We start from the raw sequence: 20,730 nt of genomic DNA on the forward strand, positions 1-20,730 counted from the left end.
ATCTTTTGCCTACCTGTTCCACATATTCCCACTTACCAAAAATTCCAAATTTTCAAATTTGAAATTCAACCAAATTCTCCAAAATTTCGTTTTTCTACTCTAATTTCTACATTTTTCAACCGATTCAACCCATTCCAAATGTATTCACTTAATTCACCTTATGCTTCCCACATTCACTCCCATTTACCCCCACTTCCACTATGCTTACACAATTCAACCCTTGACCCCCAATTCCAGTGTGGCGGCCATCTTGGATGACCCTGGAGTGCCACCAATGAACCCAGAATGAACCGGAAGTGCCCTAAATCAAACCGAAAGTGACCCCAAATAGACCGGAAGTGACCCCAAATCAAACCGGAAGTGACCCCAAATGTACCAGAAATTACCTTTTTAGACCGGAAATGACCCCAAATAAACCGGAAGTGACCTCAGACGAACCGGAAGTGACCCAAATTAAACCGAAAGTGACCTAAATAAACCGAGAGTGACCCCTAATAGACCGGAAGTGACCTCAGGTGAACCGAAAGTGACCCCAAATGAACCGAAAGTGAACTTTTTTGACCGGAAGTGACCCCGAATAAACCGGAAGTGACCTCAGCTAAACCGGAAGTGACCTGTAGTAAACCGGAAGTGTCCCAAATAAACCGGAAGTGACCCAAATTAGACCGAAAATGACCCGAATCAAGCCGGAAGTGAACTTATTTCAACACTAAGTGCCCCAAATAGCTACATTTGCGCTAGGGTTTTCGGTTTTTGTCCGATTTAACCCGTTTCAACATTTTTACCCCAAAAGTGAACCTCCTGAGGCCGTTTTTTTTGTTTTGTTCCAAATTTAGAAAGATTTTGGCGCAATTGCTTTTTTTTATTTTCCCATTCATTCTCTCTATGGGGATTCAACATTTGCTCTAACTTCTACATTTTTTAACTGATTCAACCCGTTCCAACTTTCCAACACGTGTGCATGCACAAACACACACCCAGACACATTAGAGCAGCAGGAACGGAGAGAAAGTATTTGCACTGTATGTGCTTGTGTGAATGTGCTTGTGAGGACATTGTTGTATTTTCTGCGGTTAATTATTATTATGTGGGGACAAGCAGTACAGAAAATGGATGGATGGATAATTATGATATAAGTATTATCATTATAAAGTTACATTGATACTGCCTTGACAGTGTCCATGAAAACATTATCAAACATTAACTAGAATTTGCAATTCCTGAAGGAATTGCGTGTGAAGGTGAAGAAGTTGAATAAATATTTAAGGAATGTTGCAGAATGATGTTGAAACGAGTTGAATCGGTTGAAAAATGTAGAAATGAGAAGGGAAAAAGGAAATATTGTAGAATCGGGTGTGAATTTCAAAATAAAAGATGTGAATTATTTGGTAAGTTGTGGAATAGGTAGAAATATGATGAACAGTTGAAAGTTGGAATGGGTTGAATCGGTTGAAAAATGTAGAAATGAGAAGGGAAAAAGGAATTGGGCGTGAATTTCAAAATAAAAGATGTGAAAAAGGAAATGTAGGAAAATTGGGTGTGAATTTCATACTAGAAAAAGTGAAAATGCAGGTAAGTGGGAAGTTGTGGAATAGGTAGGAAAATGATGAACAGTTGAAAGTTGGAATGGGTTGAATGAGTTGGAAAATGTAGAAATGAGAGTAGAAAAACCAAAATTTGGAGAATTTTGTTGAATTTCAATTTTAATTTGAACAATGCATTCAATTATGCATCAACATTCATTCCTTCATGCATTCATGCATTCATTCATACATTCATTCAAGCATTCATCCATGCATTCATTCACGCACTCAATTTTTATCACGTCACCCTGCACACGCGTGACAGTGATGGCCAGCCCATCTTGTGGTATCTTCGGGGGCTGGCTGAAAGTTTTCTGCCAGATCTGAAGCTTGATGCTTGTAACTTCGCCCGAATTGGACACAACCTCCACCACCTCTTCCCCATAGAGGATACCACAGACTGTTAGGGTGAGGCTGGAGTTGCAGGGCTGTTGAATAAAAAAAGAATATCTAATTAGTTTTTATGAATGGAAAACAAAGTTTACCAAAGGCTAATCATGCCTCCAAATAAAGCAAGTGGGAGCAGTAAAGCCATCCTAGAACACAAAGACGTTATTAAAGCCACGCGACAGTGAGCGCCCGGCGCGCTGCGGGCGGTTGCGCGATGGGACCAAATTAAGCTCCCTGCGCACTGAGGTACACTTCAATTTTGGAAAGTACATTAGGACGGTACAAATATTTTCAAAATTTCAGCGACGGCTCTGTCACAATAATGCGACCAGCGCGGAGCAGTTGCGCGGTCGGCAGCGCGCTACGGTTGAACGCTGGGCGGAACGCTGCAATTGCGCGATGGGACAAAAATGAAGAAATGAAGAAAAAAAAATTGAAGAAAAGGATTTATTTAGTCTTGGAACGGATTAATTTGTTTTCCATTGTTTGTAATGAGAAAAATAGATTGGGAACCTTAACCCAGTTAATCTTGGAAAAGGGGATAATAAGCAAAAAGCAAGCACCATTTAAATTCCACTGCTATGAAGCCATTTACTAACCTTTATTTCTGTGCAAGTTGTAGAGTGGAGCATTAGTCCCGAATCGTTCACCCGGGCACTCAGGTGGGTGAAAATGAAGGAACCCCCTACTTTTAGTTCAATGAGATTAGCCTCACGCCAAAGGCCAATTTTGACAGCGGCTTCATCCTGCGTTAGTTTAAAAAAGAGTATGTGTGCAAAGTGCTACAACAGGGGAAGTACAAATGGCTACTTACTTTTTTTAGTGTCAAAGTCCGAAATGGCGCAAGGCTGTTCCCTCTCTGGCGCACCATGCGGATTGGACGCATCTGAAGTGGAGCAAATTGAGATGACAAAAAAAAATAAAACTTTTGGTACCTTAGTACTAAACAGAGCATTTCAAAGATATTGTGTGTGTGTGTTTGTGTGTGTGTGTGTCGGTGGGTACATTACATGTACATTATTGCACATGCATCATGTCTTCACAGGTGTACACAAAGACATGTGTGTATATGTGCATTTGCGGGTGCAGGTGACTTACATCGGTTATTACGCCCTCCAGTGACACCATCTCCTCAGGTAGTTTATTCACTACCTCCTGAGGAGATGATGCCACTGACTTGGGGTAGACCAGGGCCCTGGCCTCTTCTTCCAGCTGCGGGCTGGTTTGCACCTCGGCCGCCATGAATATTTTTGAGCCGGGTTTGGTGAGGAGCCCTTGGCCACTCTCGTCCACACCAAAGTTTAAAAAAATGTAACTGCTGCCAAGTGTTCAAACAGAACAATTTTATAGGCTTTCTCGTCGTCACAGAGGGCAACAGTTACATTATTGTGCTGGCCGTGCATGGACAAGGTGCCATCAGCTGCACAAATCCATGTTTTTGCACGCAGAGCAGTCCTCATCGCGACTACTTTAGCGCGGATCATGTTTTTCGCCATTCTGAAAAAGAAAAAAAAGAGAGAAATTGACTTGTTTAGTTAGTAGATGACAAATGGCAAATCATTCATAGAATAATTACTATTATAATACATCTGACTGACTTTGGGATTATTTTATTAGCGACACAACATATCATTACCATATTCAAATTGGATCAACATTCATTCCTTCATGCATTCATGCATTCATTCATACATTCATTCAAGCATTCATCCATGCATTCATTCACGCACTCAATTTTTATCACGTCACCCTGCACACGCGTGACAGTGATGGCCAGCCCATCTTGTGGTATCTTCGGGGGCTGGCTGAAAGTTTTCTGCCAGATCTGAAGCTTGATGCTTGTAACTTCGCCCGAATTGGACACAACCTCCACCACCTCTTCCCCATAGAGGATACCACAGACTGTTAGGGTGAGGCTGGAGTTGCAGGGCTGTTGAATAAAAAAAGAATATCTAATTAGTTTTTATGAATGGAAAACAAAGTTTACCAAAGGCTAATCATGCCTCCAAATAAAGCAAGTGGGAGCAGTAAAGCCATCCTAGAACACAAAGACGTTATTAAAGCCACGCGACAGTGAGCGCCCGGCGCGCTGCGGGCGGTTGCGCGATGGGACCAAATTAAGCTCCCTGCGCACTGAGGTACACTTCAATTTTGGAAAGTACATTAGGACGGTACAAATATTTTCAAAATTTCAGCGACGGCTCTGTCACAATAATGCGACCAGCGCGGAGCAGTTGCGCGGTCGGCAGCGCGCTACGGTTGAACGCTGGGCGGAACGCTGCAATTGCGCGATGGGACAAAAATGAAGAAATGAAGAAAAAAAAATTGAAGAAAAGGATTTATTTAGTCTTGGAACGGATTAATTTGTTTTCCATTGTTTGTAATGAGAAAAATAGATTGGGAACCTTAACCCAGTTAATCTTGGAAAAGGGGATAATAAGCAAAAAGCAAGCACCATTTAAATTCCACTGCTATGAAGCCATTTACTAACCTTTATTTCTGTGCAAGTTGTAGAGTGGAGCATTAGTCCCGAATCGTTCACCCGGGCACTCAGGTGGGTGAAAATGAAGGAACCCCCTACTTTTAGTTCAATGAGATTAGCCTCACGCCAAAGGCCAATTTTGACAGCGGCTTCATCCTGCGTTAGTTTAAAAAAGAGTATGTGTGCAAAGTGCTACAACAGGGGAAGTACAAATGGCTACTTACTTTTTTTAGTGTCAAAGTCCGAAATGGCGCAAGGCTGTTCCCTCTCTGGCGCACCATGCGGATTGGACGCATCTGAAGTGGAGCAAATTGAGATGACAAAAAAAAATAAAACTTTTGGTACCTTAGTACTAAACAGAGCATTTCAAAGATATTGTGTGTGTGTGTTTGTGTGTGTGTGTGTCGGTGGGTACATTACATGTACATTATTGCACATGCATCATGTCTTCACAGGTGTACACAAAGACATGTGTGTATATGTGCATTTGCGGGTGCAGGTGACTTACATCGGTTATTACGCCCTCCAGTGACACCATCTCCTCAGGTAGTTTATTCACTACCTCCTGAGGAGATGATGCCACTGACTTGGGGTAGACCAGGGCCCTGGCCTCTTCTTCCAGCTGCGGGCTGGTTTGCACCTCGGCCGCCATGAATATTTTTGAGCCGGGTTTGGTGAGGAGCCCTTGGCCACTCTCGTCCACACCAAAGTTTAAAAAAATGTAACTGCTGCCAAGTGTTCAAACAGAACAATTTTATAGGCTTTCTCGTCGTCACAGAGGGCAACAGTTACATTATTGTGCTGGCCGTGCATGGACAAGGTGCCATCAGCTGCACAAATCCATGTTTTTGCACGCAGAGCAGTCCTCATCGCGACTACTTTAGCGCGGATCATGTTTTTCGCCATTCTGAAAAAGAAAAAAAAGAGAGAAATTGACTTGTTTAGTTAGTAGATGACAAATGGCAAATCATTCATAGAATAATTACTATTATAATACATCTGACTGACTTTGGGATTATTTTATTAGCGACACAACATATCATTACCATATTCAAATTGGATAAAAATAAATGGATACCACGTATAATAAAAAAACACGCAATTATTTAAATGTTAGACTGAAAAGAAAGAGTTTCCCAGCAATGATTTTTAACATCCACCAGATGGCAGTGCAGTGACAAAGTCAATAGTTCATGGGTATGTAGCATTTCAAGACTGCTACAAATTAACACTGGGCAATGATTCAATACTACTGATCTTACTCGGTCAGTACATATCAGTGCTTACGTTACAATGTCATCTGCTATATAAATTTGGAAGCACATTTCATAATGGCGCCTGTGCGGTTTTTGAGGGGGGCTAACCTAAAACAAAGATTTTAATAAAAGAACACCGTAAACCATTTTTATCCATTTACGTGTGGCGACTACGAGGTGTCGTCTGAAATAAATGAATTACGCGTCGTGTATCTTTCCAGAAATGTCGTTACTCCGTAACGCAAAGTGCAAGCATCGTGCGTCCATCTTGTTAGATGGCAAATGCACACGGTCTCCTCAAACGTAGCTGAGAACAGCAACATCTGGCAGTTTCTGGGCAGCATCCTGTGTAGCAAAGAACAAATTAAAATCGTAGCATCCTTTAGTGGAAACTCAAAATGCGAACTCCCACATTTGTCAGGAAACTTTTTTATTAATATTCATTCTTACCTCTGGATGCGAATACTCTGGTCTTTGTGACCCTGCGTTGCGATCATGACATCGGCCTCATCCAGCACAAACACCTGAATCTTCTCGGGATCAATGAACTTCAATTTGCTGCACCAGTCCAGCATGGTGCCGGGCGTGCCAATGATTATCTGTTCCTGAAGCTTCACGCCTCGCTGCACTGGAAAATTTTCAAAGAAACTTTGTCAACACAAAAACACGCCGAGGACCAGACGAGAACGTCAACATGGCACTCGATGTGAACTTACGCCTATTTCCTCGTATGGCGTAAACTAGTTTGACTTCAGGGTAGTTTTTGCCCATCTGCTCAATAACTTTGCCAGTCTGAAGCGCCAGTTCATAGGTGGGTGACAAACACAGGCACTGGTGGAAAAGGAAAAAGAGATTTAGAAATCTAACTCGCAGGTCACACAAGGACTAAGGATAAACCCATCTGCGGTCATTTGGATCACTGATAAAATCCCTAAAAAATAACCTGGGGATATTTGTGGTCTGGATTGACGTGGCTGAGCATGGCAAGCACAAAGGCAGCGGTTTTTCCTGTTCCTGACTGAGACTGGGCGATTAGATTCTGTGGACTAAACAGAAAAATCAAACTGACTTTAGTCACATCATATATTTAGTTCAGAAAAGTAGCACATCACAGTCAATGTACAGCATACTCACGGTTCAGCGAGCATCATGGGTAAGGCGGTCTCCTGGATTTTGGAGGGCCGGTTAAAACCCATGCCATAGACACCCTGAAGGAGCTGTGGTTTACTGCACATATGAGAAAAAATATTTTTGGTTTATTGATCAAGTTTGGCAGGAATACAACAAATTGGGCATGTAATGAACATCGAGCACTTCTGCCACACTTTTGCAGAACACAAATTTTATTTTTCCCTTTTCAATACGAGCGCATCTGCCGTGGTGTGTAATCTTTATTGGATAACATCCACAGACATGAGCTCATTCGTCATTTATGGCAGACGCACTAAATCACAAGAGGGATTATGAATAAATTAAAGAATGATACACTTACAGTCGCAACTCTTCAAAGGATTTTACAGAGTACAGTGGAGAGTTGGGATCCTTCTGAAGAACTTCAACTTGATTTGTGGTGTTGACAAGATTACTTCTGATTAACTTGTTCAACAATGACTGGGCCGCTTTGTCTTCTGCGGAAAAAAAAGAGAGTAGAAATTGCGTTTTTAAGATGGGAGGAATTGTTAGTGATCTGAAGGACCATGCAAAGCATACGAGTAAAAGCGACCATGTTAAACTTGCATATGCAGTGGCACCTCTACTTACGAACGCCTATACTTACGGACATTTTGAGATACGAACGGAAGCTGCGCGGATTTTTTGCATCTACTTACGTGCCAATTTTCCACTTCTGAACCGACGCATCAGCAGCCCCCCTTTTTGAGATACGATCCGGGCCCGCGCAATTTGTTTTGCATCTATTTATGAACCAATTTTCGACGCAAACTCATTAATTGCACCAAAAAGTAATGACGAGTATGTGAACACATTGCAAGCAGTATGTGGAAGCAAACAATAATTTCTTAGCATGACTTATTTTTTTCTGTGTCTTCTCAGTGTGGAAAATTATAATATAGTATAAATACCATCATTGGACCACATCTTTTTATTTTGATGTTCTACCTTTTTGGTTTAGAATATAAACGGCATCATTGATCAAAGCTTTTTACTTTGATCCAACTTTTGCTCTATTGGATCACAGCTTTTTACTTTGATGTTCTACCCTTTTGCTCTATCATGTCTATTCGGTCAATAATTTTGACAGCGTAATTGTTGTGAGGAGCGTTTGGGGTGACAAAACAATTCAATTACTGTATGGGAATACATAATCACATCAGCTTACCACGGTCATCTTCATCTGTAGTCTTTCCTGGAGTCTTATCTCCCGCTTCTGACTTTCCAAAAGTACTGCCTGCTGATGATACAGATGTTCCTTAGCAAAATCACTTTATAGCCTTTTCATGCTTGAAATTAGTCTCATCACTTTGCAAACATACCGTTTTCTCCAGGTGCATCCTTTAGTTGAAGGTTTCCAATCTGTAAAAAAAAAACAGTTTACCACAGTTGACTAGGAAAACACGTTAACGCCAGTAATGGTCAACTGTTATATATATTTATAAACGTGACCCTGAAACATAAAACTTGGAAAGCACAAATCTAGAAGAAACCAATGCTTCTACTTAATCAGGTTAAGCTATTTTGGAACCTCTTGCATCATTCAGTTGCCAGCCAGTTAAAGCTGTCTCAATGAATTACCTCTTTGATGGTAGCTTCTGCAAAAGCTAGCAACGCACAAGGCACGCAGCAATTCTTTACCGGCTAATTTGGGGCATTCTAGCGCTTGCATTTAAACTAAGCAAATATCCAAAGGCACGGCAATACACGCAGATTTGTGTTGAAACAATGTCTGTCTTAACGCCAGACAAATAGTAAGCATTCATTTTTTACAGCGCTAGGCCTGTGACTAAAACATCTTCAAGGCTAACTCAACGTAAACTAGCACATTTACATTTACTGATTCTGCTCCCGCTTCCTGTTCGTCAACAGCCTGGGCCCAAGAGTCCGAAGCCATCGTCGTTTCCCTTTGTCGTTGTTTTAAAAACTGTGTGAGGGAAAAGTAGGGTGCAGTACTTCAGTCACAATGGCGTGCCGATACCAACTGAGAGCCTTGTACAACAGCAACGTCTACCGAGTGGAAATGAAGTGCAGGGAAACAGTTCCTCCATATTAAAGGTTCCTAGCAGGATTTCCCTCAAACATAAAAAGGAATACTGTGAAAATGATTGCGATGATTTTACAAAACAAAAGTGTCAAAATTCAAAATTATGTCTAGGTTCGAAGATTACCCTGTTAGAGCTAATATAAAATTTGAAGACGACAGTATTTTCCATTTATACTTATTACTAATTAAATGTTATCAAGCGTCTTTGGGTTTTTGAAAAGCGCTCTACAAATTTAATGAATTATTATTATTAATGTTTGATAATGTTTTCATGGACACTGTCAAGGCAGTATCAATGTAACTTTATAATGATAATACTTATATCATAATTATCCATCCATCCATCCATTTTCTGTACTGCTTGTCCCCACATAATAATAATTAACCGCAGAAAATACAACAATGTCCTCACACGCACATTCACACAAGCACATACAGTGCAAATACTTTCTCTCCGTTCCTGCTGCTCTAATGTGTCTGGGTGTGTGTTTGTGCATGCACACGTGTTGGAAAGTTGGAACGGGTTGAATCAGTTAAGAAATGTAGAAGTTAGAGCAAATGTTGAATCCCCATAGAGAGAATGAATGGGAAAATAAAAAAAAGCAATTGCGCCAAAATCTTTCTAAATTTGGAACAAAACAAAAAAAACGGCCTCAGGAGGTTCACTTTTGGGGTAAAAATGTTGAAACGGGTTAAATCGGACAAAAACCGAAAACCTTAGCGCAAATGTAGCTATTTGGGGCACTTAGTGTTGAAATAGGTTCACTTCCGGCTTGATTCGGGTCATTTCCGGTCTAATTTGGGTCACTTCCGGTTTATTTGGGACACTTCCGGTTTACTACAGGTCACTTCCGGTTTAGCTGAGGTCACTTCCGGTTTATTCGGGGTCACTTCCGGTCAAAAAAGGTCACTTTCGGTTCATTTGGGGTCACTTTCGGTTCACCTGAGGTCACTTCCGGTCTATTAGGGGTCACTTTCGGTTTGATTTGGGTCACTTCCGGTTTATTTAGGTCACTTTCGGTTTAATTTGGGTCACTTTCGGTTCGTCTGAGGTCACTTCCGGTTTATTTGGGGTCATTTCCGGTCTAAAAAGGTCATTTCTGGTACATTGGGGTCACTTCCGGTTTGATTTGGGGTCACTTCCGGTCTATTTGGGGTCACTTTCGGTTTGATTTAGGGCACTTCCGGTTCATTCTGGGTTCATTGGTGGCACTCCAGGGTCATCCAAGATGGCCGCCACACTGGAATTGGGGGTCAAGGGTTGAATTGTGTAAGCATAGTGGAAGTGGGGGTGAATGGGAGTGAATGTGGGAAGCATAAGGTGAATTAAGTAAATACATTTGGAATGGGTTGAATCGGTTGAAAAATGTAGAAATTAGAGTAGAAAAACGGAATTTTGGAGAATTTGGTTGAATTTCAAATTTGAAAATTTGGAATTTTTGGTAAGTGGGAATATGTGGAACAGGTAGGCAAAAGATGGAACACTTGAAAGTTGGAATGGGTTGAATCGGTTGAAAAATGTGGAAATTAGAGTAGAAAAACGAAATTTTAGAGAATTTTGGTTGAATTTCAAAATAAAAGATGTGAAGTTTTTGGTAAGTGGGAAGTTGTGGAATAGGTAGGCAAAAAATGTTTAAAAACAACTACATGTTACAGCTGAGTAGTCTTAATACTCTATAAATAAAATTGTGAGGGACGCGTGACTGGGCTTTACTCCAGAATGATCTAAAATGTTGAGGAGTTATTAGTAGGTCATCTCCATTTTGGCATTTGGCTACACACCCTGAAGATAAATTGAGGTTAATTTCATTTCTTTCATGTGAGTATACTCTAAATTTGCATAGACCCTAAAATCCATCCATCAGTCATCACCCAAAATGACACCCCTGCACTCAGAGCAGCAGTATACCCAACTTCACCCTTTCCACACACTGTCAATGTTGTAATGACCTAAAGAGGATACATTCATGAAAAATGTTCATATATGTATGAAAAGCAGAGTCAAATGGGGTTTTAGGAGTTACTTGACAGTTAAGCTTTTTCAGCATTACAAAATAAAATATTATAGTAAAAAGAGTGAAATAGGGTATGTTCCACAGACTGACGTGTATGTAAACGTGCAGTATATGTGGTTTTACCCCCTCCACCCTAACGGCTTAAAATACAAACTTAAAAAGCCAGCATAAAGAAGCATACAGTCTTTGCAGAGCGCAAGTCTAGCTGGCGTCCACTTTGTCAGCACACTTGTCTTTCAGTTGGCGATTTTCTCAATTTCATCCAGATCGTGTGTGTCGAGTTTTTCAATTTTCTTATCTGGAAAAGAGAAAACCAGCGAGTGTTTTTTTTCTGCCAGTGGACGAATAAAAATGCAAACATATATATTACATTGAACCTGGCCAATGCAATAGATAATGGCAAGGATAACTACTTACTAAAATGCTCCTGGATCCTGTTGAGAATGTTCATACTCATTCTGCTGTCCACCATGTTGATGGCCAGCCCCCTTTTGCCGAACCGACCCGTGCGGCCAATCCTATGAAGGTAGGTCTCGTTGTCTGGGTTACCCTCCTGGTCTACAGGCAGGTCAAAATTGATCACCACCGATACCTGCTCCACATCAATTCCTGGTGGACAGAAAAAAAAGAAAAAAAAAGGCGAGAGGTGATAGGGGAAATTGACGTTAATATTTTCAATGTATGAAGAATACATACGGTATCTTCTCTAATAGCATACAGGGTGTTGACAGTCAGAATACATGTTAAAACAATATTACAAAAGCAATTGATAGGGAGAAGTGGAAGACTAAATAATTGTTAAATATCTACATATTTCATAATTATCTTGCATGGGTCCCTCACCTCTGGCACAGACATTTGTGGTGACAAGCACCTTCTCCTTTCCATTCCGGAAGCGTTCAATGACAGCTGCCCTCTGCTCTACTTGCATCTCCCCGCTAAGCAGCGCCACCTGGTGGTTCTCTTTGGAAAGCTCTCCCGCCAGCCAGCCTGCGGTCTTCCTTGTCTGGATCGCATGAAGGAAAGCAGAGTCACCAGTTCATATACCAGCCAGACACTCAAGGAACATAATGAATTTATGCGACGCCAGTCTTGTGACGTTCTTAATAAACTCTGGAACATTTCTCAGGAAAATGTGATGCCATTTATAATTATCAATCGGAAAGTGCTGGGTGAAGGGAAGTGCCTCACATGGCAGAAAATCATAGCCTGGGCTATGGTGATGGCGCCATAGATGTTGCACAGGGCTTCAAACTTTTCCTCCTTGCTGTTGCACAACACATAGTACTGCTTGATAGTATCCAGCGTCTCCTCCTCTCTTTTCAATTTGATGATATTTGGGTCAGGCACGACGCGCCTGGCGAAGTCCCACACGGTCTCCTCAAACGTAGCTGAGAACAGCAACATCTGGCAGTTTCTGGGCAGCATCCTGTGTAGCAAAGAACAAATTAAAATCGTAGCATCCTTTAGTGGAAACTCAAAATCCGAACTCCCACATTTGTCAGGAAACTTTTTTATTAATATTCATTCTTACTTCTGGATGCGAATACTCTGGTCTTTGTGACCCTGCGTTGCGATCATGACATCGGCCTCATCCAGCACAAACACCCGAATCTTCTCGGGATCAATGAACTTCAATTTGCTGCACCAGTCCAGCATGGTGAGAACGTCAACATGGCACTCGATGTGAACTTACGCCTATTTCCTCGTATGGCGTAAACTAGTTTGACTTCAGGGTAGTTTTTGCCCATCTGCTCAATAACTTTCCCAGTCTGAAGCGCCAGTTCATAGGTGGGTGACAAACACAGGCACTGGTGGAAAAGGAAAAAGAGATTTAGAAATCTAACTCGCAGGTCACACAAGGACTAAGGATAAACCCATCTGCGGTCATTTGGATCACTGATAAAATCCCTAAAAAATAACCTGGGGATATTTGTGGTCTGGATTGACGTGGCTGAGCATGGCAAGCACAAAGGCAGCGGTTTTTCCTGTTCCTGACTGAGACTGGGCGATTAGATTCTGTGGACTAAACAGAAAAATCAAACTGACTTTAGTCACATCATATATTTAGTTCAGAAAAGTAGCACATCACAGTCAATGTACAGCATACTCACGGTTCAGCGAGCATCATGGGTAAGGCGGTCTCCTGGATTTTGGAGGGCCGGTTAAAACCCATGCCATAGACACCCTGAAGGAGCTGTGGTTTACTGCACATATGAGAAAAAATATTTTTGGTTTATTGATCAAGTTTGGCAGGAATACAACAAATTGGGCATGTAATGAACATCGAGCACTTCTGCCACACTTTTGCAGAACACAAATTTTATTTTTCCCTTTTCAATACGAGCGCATCTGCCGTGGTGTGTAATCTTTATTGGATAACATCCACAGACATGAGCTCATTCGTCATTTATGGCAGACGCACTAAATCACAAGAGGGATTATGAATAAATTAAAGAATGATACACTTACAGTCGCAACTCTTCAAAGGATTTTACAGAGTACAGTGGAGAGTTGGGATCCTTCTGAAGAACTTCAACTTGATTTGTGGTGTTGACAAGATTACTTCTGATTAACTTGTTCAACAATGACTGGGCCGCTTTGTCTTCTGCGGAAAAAAAAGAGAGTAGAAATTGCGTTTTTAAGATGGGAGGAATTGTTAGTGATCTGAAGGACCATGCAAAGCATACGAGTAAAAGCGACCATGTTAAACTTGCATATGCAGTGGCACCTCTACTTACGAACGCCTATACTTACGGACATTTTGAGATACGAACGGAAGCTGCGCGGATTTTTTGCATCTACTTACGTGCCAATTTTCCACTTCTGAACCGACGCATCAGCAGCCCCCCTTTTTGAGATACGATCCGGGCCCGCGCAATTTGTTTTGCATCTATTTATGAACCAATTTTCGACGCAAACTCATTAATTGCACCAAAAAGTAATGACGAGTATGTGAACACATTGCAAGCAGTATGTGGAAGCAAACAATAATTTCTTAGCATGACTTATTTTTTTCTGTGTATTCTCAGTGTGGAAAATTATAATATAGTATAAATACCATCATTGGACCACATCTTTTTATTTTGATGTTCTACCTTTTTGGTTTAGAATACCATGGTTTAGATGGTTTAGAAACGGCATCATTGATCAAAGCTTTTTACTTTGATCCAACTTTTGCTCTATTGGAACACAGCTTTTTACTTTGATGTTCTACCCTTTTGCTCTATCATGTCTATTCGGTGAATAATTTTGACAGCGTAATTGTTGTGAGGAGCGTTTGGGGTGACAAAACAATTCAATTACTGTATGGGAATACATAATCACATCAGCTTACCACGGTCATCTTCATCTGTAGTCTTTCCTGGAGTCTTATCTCCCGCTTCTGACTTTCCAAAAGTACTGCCTGCTGATGATACAGATGTTCCTTAGCAAAATCACTTTATAGCCTTTTCATGCTTGAAATTAGTCTCATCACTTTGCAAACATACCGTTTTCTCCAGGTGCATCCTTTAGTTGAAGGTTTCCAATCTGTAAAAAAAAAACAGTTTACCACAGTTGACTAGGAAAACACGTTAACGGCAGTAATGGTCAACTGTTATATATATTTATAAACGTGACCCTGAAACATAAAACTTGGAAAGCACAAATCTAGAAGAAGCCAATGCTTCTACTTAATCAGGTTAAGCTATTTTGGAACCTTTTGCATCATTCAGTTGCCAGCCAGTTAAAGCTGTCTCAATGAATTACCTCTTTGATGGTAGCTTCTGCAAAAGCTAGCAACGCACAAGGCACGCAGCAATTCTTTACCGGCTAATTTGGGGCATTCTAGCGCTTGCATTTAAACTAAGCAAATATCCAAAGGCACGGCAATACACGCAGATTTGTGTTGAAACAATGTCTGTCTTAACGCCAGACAAATAGTAAGCATTCATTTTTTACAGCGCTAGGCCTGTGACTAAAACATCTTCAAGGCTAACTCAACGTAAACTAGCACATTTACGTTTACTGATTCCGCTCCCGCTTCCTGTTCGTCAACAGCCTGGGCCCAAGAGTCCGAAGCCATCGTCGTTTCCCTTTGTCGTTGTTTTAAAAACTGTGTGAGGGAAAAGTAGGGTGCGGTACTTCAGTCACAATGGCGTGCCGATACCAACTGAGAGCCTTGTACAACAGCAACGTCTACCGAGTGGAAATGAAGTGCAGGGAAACAGTTCCTCCATATTAAAGGTTCCTAGCAGGATTTCCCTCAAACATAAAAAGGAATACTGTGAAAATGATTGCGATGATTTTACAAAACAAAAGTGTCAAAATTCAAAATTATGTCTAGGTTCGAAGATTACCCTGTTAGAGCTAATATAACATTTGAAGACGACAGTATTTTCCATTTATACTTATTACTAATTAAATGTTATCAAGCGTCTTTGGGTTTTTGAAAAGCGCTCTACAAATTTAATGAATTATTATTATTAATGTTTGATAATGTTTTCATGGACACTGTCAAGGCAGTATCAATGTAACTTTTAAAGGGAAATGTACTTTCGGCAGTTTGCAAACACATTTGATTAAGGCTCCGTTAGACACATATAACCATATCAATATAATTTCTAGTAGTAGTGTGGTTGCTTAATAAGTGGAAAGGAATGTGCAGGCTACATGAATTTGTTTTCTTCAAAGTATTGTGGAACAGGAGGTCCGGAAAGGGAGCATATCTCAAGGCCGATGGGAACGCAAAAAACAACTCGTCTTTGTGGTCCAGACACCTGTGCTGAGCAGGGGAAAACCCAAACGAGGAGGAGATGACCACAGACCATCGACCAATCACCACACAATCTTTTGCATGTTTGAATATTCATATTGTGTTTCTTTAAAACTGGGCAACCCGGAAGAATGTGTCGTCTTTCTGGTCACGAAGGCACACGAGATTTTGTGTTAAGGACCCAAGGCCCAGGCGCCTGTATTAGCTTGCTTTGTCAAGATTAAACAATTGGTAAATTCGGTCTGATTGATCTACTGGTCTTCTCTTTGACAGAACGAACTCGCAAAATTGTTAGGTGCGCCAGTGTGTGGATTAGAACATGGCAATTTTTGTGTTAAGTGTTGATCATAATTTGGAGTCAGATCAATAGCTAAAATCCGTATCCTAACACTTTATAATGATAATACTTATATCATAATTATCCATCCATCCATCCATTTTCTGTACTGCTTGTCCCCACATAATAATAATTAACCGCAGAAAATACAACAATGTCCTCACACGCACATTCACACAAGCACATACAGTGCAAATACTTTCTCTCCGTTCCTGCTGCTCTAATGTGTCTGGGTGTGTGTTTGTGCATGCACACGTGTTGAAAAGTTGGAACGGGTTGAATAAGTTAAAAAATGTAGAAGTTAGAGCAAATGTTGAATCCCCATAGAGAGAATGAATGGGAAAATAAAAAAAAGCAATTGCGCCAAAATCTTTCTAAATTTGGAACAAAACAAAAAAAACGGCCTCAGGAGGTTCACTTTTGGGGTAAAAATGTTGAAACGGGTTAAATTGGACAAAAACCGAAAACGTTAGCGCAAATGTAGCTATTTGGGGCACTTAGTGTTGAAATAAGTTCACTTCCGGCTTGATTCGGGTCATTTCCGGTCTAATTTGGGTCACTTCCGGTTTATTTGGGACACTTCCGGTTTACTACAGGTCACTTCCGGTTTAGCTGAGGTCACTTCCGGTTTATTCGGGGTCACTTCCGGTCAAAAAAGGTCACTTTCAGTTCATTTGGGGTCACTTTCGGTTCACCTGAGGTCACTTCCGGTCTATTAGGGGTCACTTTCGGTTTGATTTGGGTCACTTCCGGTTTATTTAGGTCACTTTCGGTTTAATTTGGGTCACTTTCGGTTCGTCTGAGGTCACTTCCGGTTTATTTGGGGTCATTTCCGGTCTAAAAAGGTCATTTCTGGTACATTGGGGTCACTTCCGGTTTGATTTGGGGTCACTTCCGGTCTATTTGGGGTCACTTTCGGTTTGATTTAGGGCACTTCCGGTTCATTCTGGGTTCGTTGGTGGCACTCCAGGGTCATCCAAGATGGCCGCCACACTGGAATTGGGGGTCAAGGGTTGAATTGTGTAAGCATAGTGGAAGTGGGGGTGAATGGGAGTGAATGTGGGAAGCATAAGGTGAATTAAGTGAATACATTTGGAATGGGTTGAATCGGTTGAAAAATGTAGAAATTAGAGTAGAAAAACGGAATTTTGGAGAATTTGGTTGAATTTCAAATTTGAAAATTTGGAATTTTTGGTAAGTGGGAATATGTGGAACAGGTAGGCAAAAGATGAACACTTGAAAGTTGGAATGGGTTGAATCGGTTGAAAAATGTGGAAATTAGAGTAGAAAAACGAAATTTTAGAGAATTTTGGTTGAATTTCAAAATAAAAGATGTGAAGTTTGTGGTAAGTGGGAAGTTGTGGAATAGGTAGGCAAAAAATGTTTAAAAACAACTACATGTTACAGCTGAGTAGTCTTAATACTCTATAAATAAAATTGTGAGGGACGCGTGACTGGGCTTTACTCCAGAATGATCTAAAATGTTGAGGAGTTATTAGTAGGTCATCTCCATTTTGGCATTTGGCTACGCACCCTGAAGATAAATTGAGGTTAATTTCATTTCTTTCATGTGAGTATACTCTAAATTTGCATAGACCCTAAAATCCATCCATCAGTCATCACCCAAAATGACACCCCTGCACTCAGAGCAGCAGTATACCCAACTTCACCCTTTCCACACACTGTCAATGTTGTAATGACCTAAAGAGGATACATTCATGAAAAATGTTCATATATGTATGAAAAGCAGAGTCAAATGGGGTTTTAGGAGTTACTTGACAGTTAAGCTTTTTCAGCATTACAAAATAAAATATTATAGTAAAAAGAGTGAAATAGGGTATGTTCCACAGACTGAAGTGTATGTAAACGTGCAGTATATGTGGTTTTACCCCCTCCACCCTAACGGCTTAAAATACAAACTTAAAAAGCCAGCATAAAGAAGCATACAGTCTTTGCAGAGCGCAAGTCTAGCTGGCGTCCACTTTGTCAGCACACTTGTCTTTCAGTTGGCGATTTTCTCAATTTCATCCAGATCGTGTGTGTCGAGTTTTTCAATTTTCTTATCTGGAAAAGAGAAAACCAGCGAGTGTTTTTTTTCTGCCAGTGGACGAATAAAAATGCAAACATATATATTACATTGAACCTGGCCAATGCAATAGATAATGGCAAGGATAACTACTTACTAAAATGCTCCTGGATCCTGTTGAGAATGTTCATACTCATTCTGCTGTCCACCATGTTGATGGCCAGCCCCCTTTTGCCGAACCGACCCGTGCGGCCAATCCTATGAAGGTAGGTCTCGTTGTCTGGGTTACCCTCCTGGTCTACAGGCAGGTCAAAATTGATCACCACCGATACCTGCTCCACATCAATTCCTGGTGGACAGAAAAAAAAGGAAAAAAAAAGGCGAGAGGTGATAGGGGAAATTGACGTTAATATTTTCAATGTATGAAGAATACATACGGTATCTTCTCTAATAGCATACAGGGTGTTGACAGTCAGAATACATGTTAAAACAATATTACAAAAGCAATTGATAGGGAGAAGTGGAAGACTAAATAATTGTTAAATATCTACATATTTCATAATTATCTTGCATGGGTCCCTCACCTCTGGCACAGACATTTGTGGTGACAAGCACCTTCTCCTTTCCATTCCGGAAGCGTTCAATGACAGCTGCCCTCTGCTCTACTTGCATCTCCCCGCTAAGCAGCGCCACCTGGTGGTTCTCTTTGGAAAGCTCTCCCGCCAGCCAGCCTGCGGTCTTCCTTGTCTGGATCGCATGAAGGAAAGCAGAGTCACCAGTTCATATACCAGCCAGACACTCAAGGAACATAATGAATTTATGCGACGCCAGTCTTGTGACGTTCTTAATAAACTCTGGAACATTTCTCAGGAAAATGTGATGCCATTTATAATCTATCAATCGGAAAGTGCTGGGTGAAGGGAAGTGCCTCACATGGCAGAAAATCATAGCCTGGGCTATGGTGATGGCGCCATAGATGTTGCACAGGGCTTCAAACTTTTCCTCCTTGCTGTTGCACAACACATAGTACTGCTTGATAGTATCCAGCGTCTCCTCCTCTCTTTTCAATTTGATGATATTTGGGTCAGGCACGACGCGCCTGGCGAAGTCCCACACGGTCTCCTCAAACGTAGCTGAGAACAGCAACATCTGGCAGTTTCTGGGCAGCATCCTGTGTAGCAAAGAACAAATTAAAATCGTAGCATCCTTTAGTGGAAACTCAAAATGCGAACTCCCACATTTGTCAGGAAACTTTTTTATTAATATTCATTCTTACCTCTGGATGCGAATACTCTGGTCTTTGTGACCCTGCGTTGCGATCATGACATCGGCCTCATCCAGCACAAACACCTGAATCTTCTCGGGATCAATGAACTTCAATTTGCTGCACCAGTCCAGCATGGTGCCGGGCGTGCCAATGATTATCTGTTCCTGAAGCTTCACGCCTCGCTGCACTGGAAAATTTTCAAAGAAACTTTGTCAACACAAAAACACGCCGAGGACCAGACGAGAACGTCAACATGGCACTCGATGTGAACTTACGCCTATTTCCTCGTATGGCGTAAACTAGTTTGACTTCAGGGTAGTTTTTGCCCATCTGCTCAATAACTGCCAGTCTGAAGCGCCAGTTCATAGGTGGGTGACAAACACAGGCACTGGTGGAAAAGGAAAAAGAGATTTAGAAATCTAACTCGCAGGTCACACAAGGACTAAGGATAAACCCATCTGCGGTCATTTGGATCACTGATAAAATTTCTAAAAAATAACCTGGGGATATTTGTGGTCTGGATTGACGTGGCTGAGCATGGCAAGCACAAAGGCAGCGTTTTTTCCTGTTCCTGACTGAGACTGGGCGATTAGATTCTGTGGACTAAACAGAAAAATCAAACTGACTTTAGTCACATCATATATTTAGTTCAGAAAAGTAGCACATCACAGTCAATGTACAGCATACTCACGGTTCAGCGAGCATCATGGGTAAGGCGGTCTCCTGGATTTTGGAGGGCCGGTTAAAACCCATGCCATAGACACCCTGAAGGAGCTGTGGTTTACTGCACATATGAGAAAAAATATTTTTGGTTTATTGATCAAGTTTGGCAGGAATACAACAAATTGGGCATGTAATGAACATCGAGCACTTCTGCCACACTTTTGCAAAACACAAATTTTATTTTTCCCTTTTCAATACGAGCGCATCTGCCGTGGTGTGTAATCTTTATTGGATAACATCCACAGACATGAGCTCATTCGTCATTTATGGCAGACGCACTAAATCACAAGAGGGATTATGAATAAATTAAAGAATGATACACTTACAGTCACAACTCCTTAAAGGATTTTACAGAGTACAGTGGAGAGTTGGGATCCTTCTGAAGAACTTCAACTTGATTTGTGGTGTTGACAAGATTACTTCTGATTAACTTGTTCAACAATGACTGGGCCGCTTTGTCTTCTGCGGAAAAAAAAGAGAGTAGAAATTGCGTTTTTAAGATGGGAGGAATTGTTAGTGATCTGAAGGACCATGCAAAGCATACGAGTAAAAGCGACCATGTTAAACTTGCATATGCAGTGGCACCTCTACTTACGAACCCCTATACTTACGGACATTTTGAGATACGAACGGAAGCTGCGCGGATTTTTTGCATCTACTTACGTGCCAATTTTCCAC

At 41.2% G+C, this 20,730-nt stretch overlaps 2 protein-coding genes and 1 pseudogene across 3 annotated transcripts in view; 1 reads left to right on the forward strand and 2 right to left on the reverse strand.

Moving 5' to 3' along the window:
• The window catches only part of LOC133148504 (prelamin-A/C-like), a 40,701-nt gene that overhangs the window by 1,325 nt on the left and 18,646 nt on the right, over positions 1–20,730 (forward strand). The window lies entirely within an intron of this gene.
• On the reverse strand, positions 1,686–18,063 carry LOC133148509 (ATP-dependent RNA helicase DDX19A-like; annotated as a pseudogene).
• LOC133148508 (ATP-dependent RNA helicase DDX19A-like) lies at positions 17,240–20,113 on the reverse strand. The gene is given in 9 exon segments (XM_061271551.1): positions 17,240–18,100; positions 18,220–18,411; positions 18,647–18,809; positions 18,996–19,233; positions 19,339–19,516; positions 19,605–19,672; positions 19,674–19,717; positions 19,830–19,932; positions 20,021–20,113. Coding segments are annotated over 9 exon segments (1,110 nt in total). The 5' UTR covers positions 20,083–20,113; the 3' UTR covers positions 17,240–18,038.

Source organism: Syngnathus typhle, unplaced genomic scaffold, assembly GCF_033458585.1.
Source record: "Syngnathus typhle isolate RoL2023-S1 ecotype Sweden unplaced genomic scaffold, RoL_Styp_1.0 HiC_scaffold_97, whole genome shotgun sequence".
Classification (NCBI taxonomy): domain Eukaryota; kingdom Metazoa; phylum Chordata; class Actinopteri; order Syngnathiformes; family Syngnathidae; genus Syngnathus; species Syngnathus typhle.